The following is a 14,459-nucleotide window of genomic DNA, read 5'->3' on the forward strand; positions in this document are numbered from 1 at the left end:
GTCAGCCTAGCCCTCCGCTGTGGCATGGACGCCAAGGTTTCTGTCTGCACCGGCCGTTTGATGGCTCAGCAGTAATTTTCCATGAATTGAGGAAGCGCGATGCGAGCAGTGACGAGGCATGACGTCACCAGCCACCTCGAACCAAATGGCATCCAAGCTGGCTGGCCACATCACAAGCTTGAATGTTGACTAAGTTCAGTTTTGGTCTGCGCAACATTGAAAACAAGCACATAAATCTATAGCATGGGAAGGCCCATTGTCGACAACACAAGCTAAATGAATTTGCCTTAAGTTAGCATGGAGTCTGAAGTTTGTTATTCATAGCTATAAAACGGCCTGGTTCTGACTTTGACATCCCAGACCTGCATTGAATGTAATAAGAAATATGAAGCGTTCCTATTTTTCTTCTCTCACTGACCTTAGCAGGCCTCTGGAACAAGGCCACAGCATACATGCCAGTTATCAGTCTGAGTACAAGCCAGCAGTGCAGTCTTTTTCGACACACTTTAGGCTTCCAAATTTTGTAGTACCCCTTCCGAAAACGGAATCCAGGCCACCTCAGAACACCTGTAGGCTGTGCGGTGGTCGCGGGCATACAACAGGTCTCTCAGCTGTGGCCTTCAAGTGTTTTCCTGCTTCAGCTGGACGGGTGTCAGAACACTCGTGAACCCCTTGTTGCTGAGCGGGGCTTTTGGGAGACAAAAGAGCTTCGAGGTTCGTTGGCTGACCCACCCAGGTGTGTTTTCATTGGACCACCGCTGTTGGGGGGGGGCGGGGCTTGCAGCTGGCCCCTGGAACAGAGAAGATGGGCCGTCAGAGAAAGGAGGCAAGGCCCTTTATTGGCGGGGCGGGCGGAAAACGACCTATAGAACGATGGGAACACTGGGAAGAGTGCAGCGTACTGGACTTTAAGAGAGAGGGAGAGCAGAAATGTTCCACTATGTCAGTGGGCTCTTGCTAACAGGCCACAAACCATATGTTGCCTACCCAGAGAGCAAAATACCAACCATCTGCTGAGTAGATTCCTAATCGTTGGCAGACTTCCTTTTATTGGCAGGATTCCTATGGGGGAATTGCTGAATGGTTCAAATGGGAAACAACCCTACCCCACCCTAGCACCCCAACCCTGCCCCCACCTCCTCCTTCGGCCCCCAACGATGATGTGTGTGACAAAGGGACGTGTTTTATGTTGTCTCCCCGTGACCTCTGGTGATGTGTGGAGCTGTGCTGTGTGACAGTATGTGTTGTAACCACGTGTTTCCCTGACGCACCCTGCTTTCAGATGGAGCTTCTGGATAAGTTCCCCGTGGAAGGTGGCCAGAAGGACCCAAAGCGCCGAATCATCCCGTTTCTACCAGGTAAGAGTCCAAAAGCACTGACACGCCTCGCTCACCTGACCCGGTAGCCCAGAGGAAGCAGGAAGACGTGCTACGTTGGCAGTCGTCGAGACGTTCCCAAGCGCTGGAAAACCCTCCACCCGTGAGCTCACTGTTTCCCTGGATGGAGCAGCGGTTTGTTTTTTTCCGTCTGTAAACCGATTGGCTGAGTGTTTGAATTTGCTAAAAAAAAAATTGTTGTTGCTCCCCTTGCAATCCCAGTCCACCAAGCTCACGATGCAGCTCAAGGCTCGAGTTTGAAGCAGGGCTGGGTGACTCTGTAGAGCCTTTGAAATTAGGCCACTTTATGTCTCATGAAAGTAACTCAATTGGGCATTTGGAGAAGGCCCCACCTAGAAAGTCTGGCTGTTGGCCTGTCCCACTGGAGGTGAAGGGGGAGGGGGGGGGGGGGGGGTATATTTGGGAGGGAGATGCATGGAGTTCATTTAGGGGGGTAACATTAGGGAGGGGAGAGCAGAGACTGGCTGAAGGTCTGGAACTCATTGAGGGATCACACACAGGGGTCCGGGAACTCTGAGATTTCAGCTGGGTTTGTTTAATAAACTCTGGATGGAGAAAGAGAGAGAGAGAGAGAGAGAGAGAGAGAGAGAGAGAGAGAGAGAGAGAGAGAGAGAGAGAGAGAGACAGACAGGAAGAGAAGGGAAGAGAGACACTGAGCAAGAGACAGAGACCGGAGAGGAAAAAGAGAGCGAAAGAGACGCACAGACATGGAGAAAGAGAAAGGTTGATTATCCAACATGTGCTTCCACATCCAACTCGTCTCATTTCTCCTCCTTCCTTACAACCTCTCATTGAATCAAAACAATTCCTGTTCGACAAAAATTGTTGCATCAACTAAAACCAAGTCACACCATTTCCAATTTCACCAAATACAGTCAGCGCCTCCACCCTGCTGTTTCCAGTTGCGTCCTTGTCCTCCCATCGCATGAATGGAATATCTCGCAACGTTTTTTTCCAGCCGGTTCATATTTGAACTTCTACATTTCTCCTTCCTGCGGGTCTCTTACTGGGGGGGGACGGGACACACACAGGAAAGCTACTTTGTTTCTGTTGGGATGTACTGCGCTGTTGTCAGTGGCTGCTGGCGTCTGATGTAGCTGAGACCAGCAGCTGGAACCTCATCTCCACTCTGCATTTCTATTCTCACCCAGGACCACATGGTCAGCCAAAGAGAGACTGGTCAGAGATCTTGGTGGACACGAGCCAAACCAGCCAGACACGGAAATGGTCTTCCTTTACTTTCACAGGGCTGTTTGGTCAAGGTCTCTCGTTTTGTTTCGACATCCCTGCCAGGTCCAGATCAGCAAAGTGGTCTGTCTTTGTGTGTGTGTCTGCAAAATGTACACTCAAGTCTTTTATTCCCACATTGTGTGGTGATGTAATGGTGCTGAATGTTCCCGGAGAGTCTTTTAATACTTTTGGGTGTGATCAGATGTTGTGCTGATACAACAATTGACTTCTGTGTGTCAACCAGTTGATCTTGACAGAGGACAGAATAGGGACTGTTTGTGCACGCAAGCCGTCTGCTTCTCCTGTGAACTTTCCTGGCTGGAAGGGGGGGAGGGGGGGGGGGGGTGGGTGGGCTGGTGGCATATGTCTCCAGACTCCAGTCTGTTTAATGTACTCATATCAGAAGCCAACTTAAACATACTTTTAAATTCAAATGTGCCAGGCTCAGTAGTGCTGTGTTGCAACGGAATCATCTAGAATCCCCAAGGAGCAGTGTGAGGTACAAGAAATACACATCAAGTGGGGAAAAAAACAAAAACAAGCACAGTTTTTTTTTTCTCTGCTAGAGTTGATGTGGTATACCAGCAGAATACCAAGTCTGAACACAGGTCTGTGGGATGGGGCTGTGTGTACTGAGTCAGCACTTTAGAGATCCCCGTAATCACTGAACACACCTTCTATCCCGCCTCACAGACCATTCTCCTCTCCCTTTCTGCCTCATCAAGCAGTTTTGAGAGAAAGAAGGATCTCTTTCTCACTTTCTTTATCTCTCTCTCTTTCTTTATCGCTATCTCTCTCTCACACACACACACACACAATCTGTCCCTTTTATCTCTCCATTTCTCTCACTCAGTTTCTCTCTAAACCTCCTTCTGTGTCTATATCTTTCTCTCACACTCTCTGTCTCCGTTTTCTCTCTCTCTCTCTCTCTCTCTCTCTCTCTCTCTCTCTCTCTCTCTCTCTCTCTCTCTCTCTCTCTCTCTCTCTCTCTCTCTCTCTCTCTCTCTCTCTCTGTCTCTCTCTCTCTCTCTCTCTCTCTATCCTTGTCAGCAGGCAGCCAGTCTCCAGGCTGTTTGATGCTGCGAGGGGCTGTCGCAGGGCTGGCCTCAGGAGAGGTGGTCGGCCCCAGCCTCGGCTCCTCGGCCCCAGCCATCGACCGCTTTCCTCCTCTCTACCCAAAACAGGCCTTTCATCGGTTGAACCCATGAGCTGCCGTACAGTCAGAGTGGGCAGAGTTGACTAGACGATTTCCTCCTGACCCCGGAGAACTTGGAAAAGTGTCAAGAAAGCTCTCTGTTTGAAGGGAAGAGGAGGGGTCGGAGGAGAGAAAGAGAGGGGTAGAGAGAGAGAGAGAGAGAGAGAGAGAGAGAGAGAGTGGTTGACTTTCAAGTCTCCTGACTCAGTTTCATAAACTGTCCAGAGAAAGTGGTTGAACTGTCAGCCAGCCAAAGTACATAAGCTCGCCAGGGAAAATGTCCCCACACCTCCAGTAGGCGGAGCATGTGCAGTCCTCATCCTCTGTCCTCTGTAAAACCCAACTCAGTCAAACAGCCTTTTATATTAGGGGATTTTTTGTAGACCTTACCGGTTGCTTTTATTCAAAGAGTTACCTGAAAACCTCACTGTGTCAGCCGGAGGCCCCAGTAAAGGAATCCAAATCTAAATGTGGCTCAGACAATATAAGGGTCAAAGTTCTCCAATATAATATAAGGGAGATAAGGGTCAAAGTTCACGATTAGCGTTCAAGTGCGGGAAATAATGATAAACACCTCCCTCCATCTCTGACTCTGGACTGAACCACAGGACAACCACCTGGCCTTCCCCCTCCCTCCCTCCCTCCCCCTCCTCACCCACCACCCTCCTTCCCACCCCCCATCAAAGCCAGCTGGTCAGGCTTTGGTTGCAGAATGGGCAGGATGCGTGTCAGGACCGGGGGGGAAACACTGTGTTTGCAGACACACAGACGCACAGGTTCACTCACACACTCATTGTGCAGATGTTCACGCGCACACACACACACACACACACGAACATCTGTGTCCCACAAGCACCTGAGGAGGCCCAGCGACATTCCAGGCCACAGTGATCACTGGTGGTGGGGGGAGGGGGGGGGGGGTTGACACTTTGCCTTGCGAAGATTGCCCACGGGCCTCGCCCCCCGATGGAGATATCGTCTCCGCCTCCGAGGTCGAGTCTCTCCTTTTGTTCTGCCGGTGTTTTAGTGGGCTGACTTAATGACCTGCTCGCATGCACACTGCGCACGCAGCTGCACCCGAGGACCCCGGGCCGTTAGAAGAGTAACAAAATACCCGTCCGCTCCCGACTTCCTGCCTCGCCGTCAAAAAAACTTAACAGGCCTTTCTGGAGACCCATTTGTAGCCATTTCTTCTTATTGTCTCTGTGACCCCAAATTCTCAGTGCCTGCCAGTACTCATTACGTGGCTGGGGGCATATTTTATAGATGTCAGCCAGTGTATTTAGCTGCGCCCCAATCATTTATTCATGACGAGGACAGCAGTCTACTCACCCGGCGGCTCTTAACAAGTTGCATTGTGCTGTCAGAGTTTTCATATGGATGAGGCGTTTCTATTAGCCTTGCATTCTAATGTCCTGCACACCCGCATGCGCACCGCTCACTCACAGTCAAACACACACACACACACACGCTCACATGCTCAACCCTTTGTGTCTTCCCTTGTCCTTTGCCAGACTTTCAATACAGAACACGGTGACTCGATCGTGATTGTGGGCCGTGCTCCCAGAATGAGTGAACGATTCATTGGGCTCTAAATGGGGAACTTTCTGGAAATGTATCGGCCGATTGAGTTTCGTACGCCGGTAAAGGGGGGAATGTCTGACGCTGGAAAGCTCTGGATGTTATCTGTGTTATCTGTGAGACTCGAGTGCTTCACCCATACATCTGAATGACCTCTCCCCCTCTTTTGCTTCCAGGGAAGATTCTGTTCAGGAGAAGCCACATCAGGGATGTGGCCATGAAACGTCTGAGACCCATCAATGAGTACTGCAGGGTGAGTCGACCCCGACACCCACTGTTCTGAATCTCGTCAACAACACCACCTGAGCATTTAACACGCACGCCAGCAAACAGATGTGCTTATCCGTTTTTTTTTTGTTTGTTTTTTTACATCCCCTCATATGGCAAGAATACACCCACTCACAGTCCTTACTCAGGTACAGGACAGAAAGGATTGCCTGTTCTTCTGTACTGTCGTGTTCCTTTCGAACATCCTGTTCCCCTGGCCTGGTTCTTGTCCCGGTCCTCGTGGCTGTGACGGGGCGTCAGAGAGGGGCTGTTTGTCTCCTGCTGTCCCTGTCTATATCTCTATATCTCCACACGTAGAGTGCCTCTGCTCTGTGTTGGTAACCCCATGGACTGAAGACGATGGCTATGGCTAGCATTGCCTGCCATGACTGTGCATAAATGATACTTCTGGCTATAGCACGGCAGGGAGAGCCAAAATGAAAACTACAAGCGATACAGACCCTATGTTCAAGTGTTGTTTACCCGATGCTAACGTTCAGTGTCCGTTATTGGAAAGGGGTTGGTAGCTTAGGCGCAACACGAGTATCTGCCATCGCCGAAGCCTGCTCTTGGCTCTTACAAATCAGGAGATGATGAAGACCATAGTTAGAACAGGGAGGGCAGTCTGGAACAGGTCCGACCAAGAAAACTGTTCCATCTGGAGCTATGAAAACCCTGTCAAAGGTTCTGGGTTTTTCTCTTGGGTCGGAGACCAGACTAGGGGGAGTCCACCTCCGTGGCAGAGCAGTGTGTGTGTGTGTGTGTGTGTGTGTTGTTGTGGTATCTGATTCTCCTGCCTGGCCAGAGGAGAGCTGAGCAAGTCCCTGTCAGCACGTCCTCAGACCTGTTGTCGGACTTAGACAGCGCCTGCTTTGCTGCCCACGAGCCCTGCCTTTTCCCCCCTTACAGACAGGGGGAGGTGAGGGTCCATGTGTGTTTATGTGTCCAGGGCGGACGCTGAGAGATATGGAGTAAGCATGTCGGGGGGGGGGGGCGTCCTCTGGGGGTCGTTCTGGGATAGAGGAATTTCAGGCGGGTGGAAGGAACAGCTTTTACCACTTAGGAGCACGTTGGGGTGGAAAACGTCCCCCCCGAGTGCTTGTGTGTGGCGGAGTGGGATGTGTTTCTGTTTATAGTGTTACAAACACTTCAGTCAAACGACTGCCCCGACTGCGACAACTGGAGGATGTTGTTGTGATCTCGAGAACGTCTCATACGAACAAAGGCTGAAATACAACTGGGTGATATCGACTTAGCTGGAATCACTTGAGGATTCCTGGTTCTCCTCAATCTCGACAGATCGTCAACGGTGCTGCAGTGTCTCTGGTCTGTGTTCTGTGAATGATGTGTTTTGGGTCCAGTCTTATCTGTGGCTGTCCAGACATGATATGTCTCAAACAGGCTCAGTTGCAGTGTGAGCAGTCCCAAAAGCTTCATGAATCCAGGTGAACATAGACCAGAGAAGGGTCAGACAGGTCCACCCCCCCCCCCCCCCTCATCTCCCTTTATCCCTGCTTCTTTGAACTTCAGGGTGGAGGGGGTGGTAGGTTCAGGGCAGTCAGCGATAGGATGGTGGGGTGGGTGGGAGGGGGTTCAGATGGAGCTGGACAGGGGGATCAAAGCCCTGCGGTCGGGCTGCGCCCAACCACGGCCCGGCAGGGCGAGTGGGTGGGGGGAAAGTCGAGGGGAAACCATGGAAATGAGACCATTGTGGTTCCTTTCATGTTGGACCCGAAGCAGGATAACCCTGTCAGGCTCCCTGTCAAACAGCTGACGTCTCAACCTGACTCAGGGTGGAATTCCCCCGGGCTTTCAACGTTCGTTGTTGTTTTTTTTTCTTCATCGTTTTTCCCCCCCGTTTTCCTGCTTTCGCCGGGAGGTACTGAGAGACCCTGACCCAGAAGCAGCTATGCGATGGTCTGCAGATGTGTTTGGCCGTTCTCAGAGAAGAGGTTGGGGTGGGGGTCGAGCCAGGTTTGGAGGCCGTGGATCACGCGGGGTCCTTGTGTCCCCCTGCTAACCATTTGTAAAGCCTGAAAACGTGTGTCGTCTGGAAGAAATGCCGGCTGTGGAAATAGTGCTGTCAGTGTTCGCATGGACAATTGTATAAACCGTCGGACAGGAGTGGAGACTTTGTCCCCACACACACTCTCTCTGTCTTCCGCTGAGATACACACACGCACACACACACACACACAATTAGGTTAATGCTGCCTGCTGTAAAGAACAACCATAAAGTCCATTTGCTGTAATGTGCCTCTCTGCCTTGAGTCTCTGGGGAGAATTCTAATGAGCACACAGGTCACAGGCAGAGTGGAAGCAGATATAAATCCACGAAGGGGATGGCCATCTCTTGCATGCCAACCCCAAACACGTAGCACCAAGCTCAGACGCTGGGGGCAGGGAATGGTTCCCGTGGAGGTCAAGAGTAAAAAAAACGAATCCATTGGCCTCAGAGCCCAAGTCTGCATCATCAGCTGAAAAGCAGTTTTTTACCCCGTAAAAATGTCTTTCATCTCTTAAATTGAACACGGGCACATACGCATGCTCGCATAGGCACCCCGACACACGCACAGGCAAACGCACACAAACACACTCTGTCTAGGGCTAATGGAGAGCAGCGATCCTACTGTGTGTGCGTGGAGAGCCTCCCAAACGCTCTCACTCTTAAGCCGTTGGCATCGCTTGTCGCAAGTAAAAATGCCAGGTTGCCACGCGGGACAAGGGCACCTTGAACACTGCCTGGTCTGCAAGTGCCGTACGTCTGATATCATAACTCAGAGAGAGAGGGGTAGAGAGAGAAAGAGAGAGAGAGAGAGAGAGGAGGAGGAGGGGGAGGGGGAGGAGAGGGAGGCTGAGAGGACAGTACCGAAGCACTTAGCCTTATTAAAGACAGACGCAGGCTGTAGCTCTGTGATGGATAGGTTGGAGAAATGCCTCGTGGCAGCTGAGAGGGCTACACGGCCGGCCGCAGCGATAAACGCCGACTGGTGAAGTCAACGCGACGCTCGACACGGCGCTCCTCTGGGGGGGGGGGGGGGGGCGGGTTGTCAAAGGCCTCAGGTGTGTGCTGTGCAGTCCCCCTGCCCGTCTGACAGAGAGAGAGCGCAGTAGGTTTGTTGGGCTTTTGTCTGCTGAGGAACGGCCCTGTCAGGTTCGGCCCAGCTCCGCTGGTGATCCACAGAAAGAGGGGGGCAGATCGATGAACTCGAGAGATGAACAGCAGGAAATAGAGCTCAGTCATCTGGGGGGGAGGGGGGATGGTGGGAAGGGGGGATTGAACTCAAATGAATGTTTCCCTTGATGGGGATGGCTAGTAGTCTAGTCAAGAACAAGATGCCGAGAAGGCATTGGGCTAATCCTTCTGGGGTTTTCTCGTGTGTGTGTGTGTGTGTCTGCAGGCTCTCATCCAGTTACCGGTGTACATCTCTCAGTGTGAAGAGGTCCGCTTGTTCTTCGAGACCCGACCTGAAGACCTGAACCCACCCACAGAGTGAGTAGCAACACAAGCATGCTCACACACTAGCACACACACACACACACACACACATGTACACCACTCGAGCAAGGTCGCACACACCAGCATACACGCCGACACACAAACAAACAAATACGAGCACACCGTCGACGACACACAGTGGTAGGCCTTCCTTGGTTTTCCTTCTCTGAATTGGCTTAGCAGCACCAATGTGTCCCATTGCTGACCATGTGAAGTCATATTTTCTAGCGATCCATTAGTAGGCAATTACACCGTGTAATGGGCATGATGTCATACTCCCTCTGGGATTGCGAGGTAACCGAGAGGGCGGCTCCCAACATGTAAGAACACCATCTTACGCCTCATCATTCGGAAAAGTGCTGAGATGACAGCTCCGTGGTGTGGAAAAGGCACGGTCGGCCTGGACTCTTGTAAATCTCCCCCAGCACATTAGTGTCACAGGCATGCTGACAGTACGACATGCCAACACCGACTCGTAAAATGTCCCCCCTTGCACCGCGTAGGTGTCGTTATTGAAGTCGGCAGCCGCCTGGAGGGCGCGCGGGGTTAAGAGTTCTGTTTTGAGAGAATGACTGTAACCTTAGTTCGTGTCGCTCCCCTCCTGTAGAAAAATAGCAGATGTCAACTAGCGTGTTAGCTTAGCAGCCTCACCTCAGGCTGCAGGCCTGTCGTCACATGCAGATGGTAATATTCAAAAATGGACGGGATCTGAGCCGGCCTCAGGTTTTACGGCTTGGTATTTTAACAAGCCATGTCGTTGAATTATCTCGCCAGAAATATGTGGTCGGACAGCAGAATCGTTTCACATTATTGCGTTACACCCGTCCAGCTTCTCTGTGCTAATAAAATGTTTGCGTTTCATTTATTTATAAAGAGCTTCCTATCAAGGTTTACTGCTGTAGATATCTTGTAAACGAGCAAGTGTTCCCTATGCCCAGACACAGTCAGTTCCTGGTTTGATAAAGCCTCTTAAATTATAGCCTTATCCTGGGCAGGGCTTTCAACTCAATCATCAATGATACCAGCCTCACAAAACGTCTTAAGCATTTTAAGTGTCATTTTCTGTCTCGGCCAATCTGCTTCGACTGCTTATCTGCTCTCCACACTATTGACTTTTGGGAACCTCAAATCAATGCGTACCATAAACTGTAAGACCATACTGTATGCAGAGATGCAGACACATACATATATTGGTACGGCAAGTGATTATCATCCGTCAGCAGCTATTAGCGAGTCATTGCCGGCAACAGTTATGACTAACCAGATAGAAATCCAAGATGGCCGCCCGGTGCCTGTTTCTCTAATATGATTTGTGCAGCGATGGCAGAGGGAGCGACTGTCTGTTTTGTGGAGGAGGATCGAATGCACGGCCTGTCACTGTGGTACTGATCAGTATGAATGGCTGTTGTCAGATCACCGCAGCAGACTCAGAACATCGTCTCCCACAAGCCCCTGCTGCCAAGGACGCATACCTTATTACCTCACAGACAAAGCCCTCAGCGTCTGCTGCGGGGGGTGGGGGTGGGTGGGTGGGCGGGCGGGCAGGGGGAGGGAGGGAGGGAGGCAGATGAATATAGAAAAGACCTTGGTTTGTCTTTATTAGAATTGGATTACTGCTCTCCCCTAATGCAGCCTCACGATGGCTGACAGACAGCACGCAGGCTGTCTGGGGAGGAGGAGAAATACCGCCCACCATAAATCTGCCACGCTCAGGGGAGGGTGGCAACGTCCAGGCCTCTGACGCTGCCCATCAGAGAGATGGACAAGAGAAGTATCTGGGGAGGGGAGGGGAATAGAAGAGAGGAGAGGAGAGGAGGAAAATAGAAGAGGGAAGAAGAGAGGAGAGAAGGAAAATAGAAGAGGGAAGAGGAGAGGAGATTGAGCCCTCATAAAACTCATTGTTGGGCAGGACCTTTGTGGTTTGGCACCTGGTCGTTGGAGCAGAGTTGCTCTGGGCTTAGAGACTGGCTGGATATTCGTTTTACAGGCCCACGGCTCCAGTGTCCAGACTGAGCTCTGCCCTCCATCCACCACTATACAGTCCTACTACCGCCTACTAACGAGAATGACATCTCCGTGGACCAATGAAAACTCACGTGTTTTCAGTGGGAGGGTTTTGTTTGATATGATGGAAAATGTACTCTGCGTTTGTGACCTAGTCCTGACCCACGGCCTCACCCTCACAATTTCCTCTGTGATAAGCCAGACTAAAGGCTCTGGGATATCTTGACTGGAGTTCCTATTGACAGTCCATCCATGGGAAAGCTTATGGTTTGAGATTCATACCGACTGGGGGCTAGGGCTGTTAACAAGGGTGCCAAGCGAACTATACATTACGTGATTGAGAGCATGGATTCAGTGCAGGAAAATGAAAAGAGCAGTTGCCAGGAACAAATGAAGGGAATAGCAGGAGGTGGAGAGTAAGGAAAGAGAGACAGAGAGAGAGAGAGAGAGAGAGAGAGAGAGAGAGAGAGAGAGAGAGACAGAGAGAGAGAGAGAGAGAGAGAGAGCCCTCAGTCTCCTTGGCCATCTGGACATTGAATCAGCTCTGTAGCTGATGTGAATTGATGGGCTATTGCTCCCTCCGATAGTAAAAACAGACCAAGCAGACGCCATAGCACGTTTGGTGACCCAGCATCAGACACTTATTGTCAACCATATCCTGCCTCACGTGGCCCTCAGTTTGACGTTCAAAACTTTGGAACGTCAGAGAAGCGATGTATTCCCAAACACTTAACTGCAATCCCCCTGAAAGCCTGACTGGCAGAACCAATGCAGGTATTATTGATGTTTGACCTTGGCTGAACCATGACCAGTCATACCAAAGTGAGCTTTGTGACCATTTGATTGGTCGCAAAGAAATACGAGCCAAGGAAATGTTTACTGTTACACACGCGGGTGGAAATACCAGCATGTGGTTTCTAGGCCATGCACGTGTATTCGACTCCAGACAGTGCTGCTTGACCGAATGGTAATGATAGTGTTTCTCTTTTACAGGGAACCCATTGGAAAGAAGAAATCAGGTAAGAATGCTTCAGTACTTGTATTGGTGGCAAAGCCGTACTCTGTGTGGCTGCATACTTTGTGTCAAATCAAATGTGACCACTGCACTGTAGGTTCTCAAGCACACACTTAAACCGTTTCACATATCATTTTCATTTGATACTGCATCATGAAGTAAAACTCGGATTTCTCATTTGACTGGAACACACTCCCATTCCGATATCCATCTGGACTTTGGCACCATCTGGTGGAAATGACTAATGATGCAGCCATACTCTCACCAACCAAATCTGCATTAGCTTTGATGTGACCCGAAATCCACAGATTTGACCTCCTTGACATTCATCGATCCTAGCCAACCAGTCTCAGTTCACCTGCACCCATGTCCACGTTTCAAAATGCCTCTTCATTCGTTTCCCTCATTCAGGCCTTGTGGAGCGAGCGACTACTTTCCTAAAGCGAGGTAGTAACAGAATCATGCTTGGCCCTGCTCTGTGTGTGACCTTGGGGGTGTGAACCCCGTGAACCTACCCTACCCTACCCCACCCTTCCCTGTCCACCCCACCACACCCCTCCCTTCCCCCAGCCTCCCACCTCCACACCCAGGCCTAGGCTGTGGGGCCTCTGTGAGGCCTCTAGGTGGGGCGGGGCTATGAAGAGGGGCCCAGAAGTCCCAGGGAACAGTGAGGAGTGGTAGGGCTGGTGGGGTACAGTCGTGGGGGTAGAGTGGAGCGGGAGATACACATGTATAAGAAGGGAAAACGCGTATGGGGATATCAGTGTCGCGCACCAGCACAGTGTACCAGAGTAGAGGAGGGGAGTTGGCCTACGCAGGGAAAGGTGGAGTCTCAGAAGGTTCTGGGTGGAGAAGGTGGGGTGAGAGGGAGGGGGCAGAAGGGGGAAAGGACTAGGTCAAGGGAGGTGCTGGGGGAGGGATGAGTGGAGCGCTGGAAGGGCGGGGCTGTTGAGGCGGAGAAGGCCCGGGCGGGTGGGGGTGGGGTGGGAGAGGAGGGGAGAGTTAGGATGGGTAGAAGGGGGGGGGGGGGGTGCAGGCAGGGCGGGCTTGGGGTCAGGCCGGGTTGGCTTGAGGCTCGTTGTGTGACGTGCATGGCAAGAGCTCGAAAGGTCACCAGGCCGCGTGTTCTGCTGTCCACCCTGACCCCTGACCCCTGCTCCTATGCTGACGTTAGGCCAAGTCGCAGTGAAAGCACAATTCCCTCTACTGCCTTGACATTCCCTCCATAACAACTGTGTTTGATATCATCTTCCTCATCGTTGCACAGAACTGAAGGGATGAGGACAAATAAAGGGAGCTGGACGCGGCACTATGGTCTAACAATCCTGGTGGTGGTATGGGTGTGGTTGGTGAAGGTCTAACTTGGTGGTGGTCCGTTCCTGTGTTGACGCTGCAGCCATGTCGATGATTAACCTGACCCTCTGCGTTACCCTGTGCGCTCCTCTAACACCTCTCCACTGCCCCCCCGCCTCCTTTTCCCCCTCCCTCTCTCCCTCCATCAGATCTCCTTCCTCCCCCAAATCCCAAATCAGTGCTTCGCTCCAGTTCCCCCAGTGACTTGATGTAGACGTAAGAAGACGAGATAGTTAGTGAACAGCATGCGGCCAAGGGGCACGGTGGCGCCCAGTTCTACCTGAGTACCTAGTCGTGCAGTTCTACACAGGTGTCATGGGGAAGTGGAGTTTGGGGGGTTGACTCGAGGGTCCCGTCTCTCCAATCACGCCTGTACCCACCTCCTCTGCCGCTGCCCGTGGCCTGCTGTCTGGGAAGATCAATCCTCGTCTGCGATGTTGGGGTGGAATGGCAATCACCCTCACAGGAAGACATGAAGTGAAATTCAACCCGCTGAGCAACGGGACCCCGTAGCCATTTTCTCGAATTTGGCGGTTGAATTTCACGACATTTCTTTGACACGGGGGTTGGGGGAAAGCGCGTCTGCTTCCTGGGCTTCTTTTGATTCGGAGCCCCAGCTAAATGCTGTGCCATATTGTGTGTGTGTGTGTGTGTACGTGGTGTGCATGTGTGTGATATGTGTGTGTGTGTTCCTCCAGGAGACTCCACCTCGGCAGACGCCCTGCTGCTGGGTCAGTATGTGGCGGTCACCGACTACGAGAAGCAGGAGAGCTCCGAGATCAGCCTGCACGTGGGCCAGGTGGTGGAGGTCATCGAGAAGAACGAGTCAGGTGAGCGGCCGCCTGCCGGTCGCCCTGCATGGCCAGCTGTCAACTCGATGTGGACCCACCGAGCTAAATGTGTGTGTACGTGCATGGA

At 51.7% G+C, this 14,459-nt stretch overlaps 1 protein-coding gene across 5 annotated transcripts in view; it reads left to right on the forward strand.

Annotated features, from left to right (window-relative positions):
• Positions 1–14,459, forward strand: part of sh3pxd2b (SH3 and PX domains 2B) — a 28,323-nt gene that overhangs the window by 7,278 nt on the left and 6,586 nt on the right. For 3 of the 5 annotated variants that reach the window (XM_084697723.1, XM_084697726.1, XM_084697728.1), the window contains exons 3-8: positions 1,283–1,358; positions 5,580–5,656; positions 9,072–9,163; positions 12,167–12,192; positions 12,600–12,635; positions 14,240–14,371. In XM_084697723.1, coding sequence (XP_084553849.1) covers positions 1,283–1,358; positions 5,580–5,656; positions 9,072–9,163; positions 12,167–12,192; positions 12,600–12,635; positions 14,240–14,371 — 439 coding nt within the window. The remainder of the gene's footprint in view (positions 1–1,282; positions 1,359–5,579; positions 5,657–9,071; positions 9,164–12,166; positions 12,193–12,599; positions 12,636–14,239; positions 14,372–14,459) is intronic. The other 2 variants (XM_084697724.1, XM_084697727.1) reach the window with 1 other exon arrangement.

This window comes from Hypomesus nipponensis, chromosome 5 (assembly GCF_054491055.1).
Source record: "Hypomesus nipponensis isolate SF chromosome 5, ASM5449105v1, whole genome shotgun sequence".
Lineage (NCBI taxonomy): Eukaryota > Metazoa > Chordata > Actinopteri > Osmeriformes > Osmeridae > Hypomesus > Hypomesus nipponensis.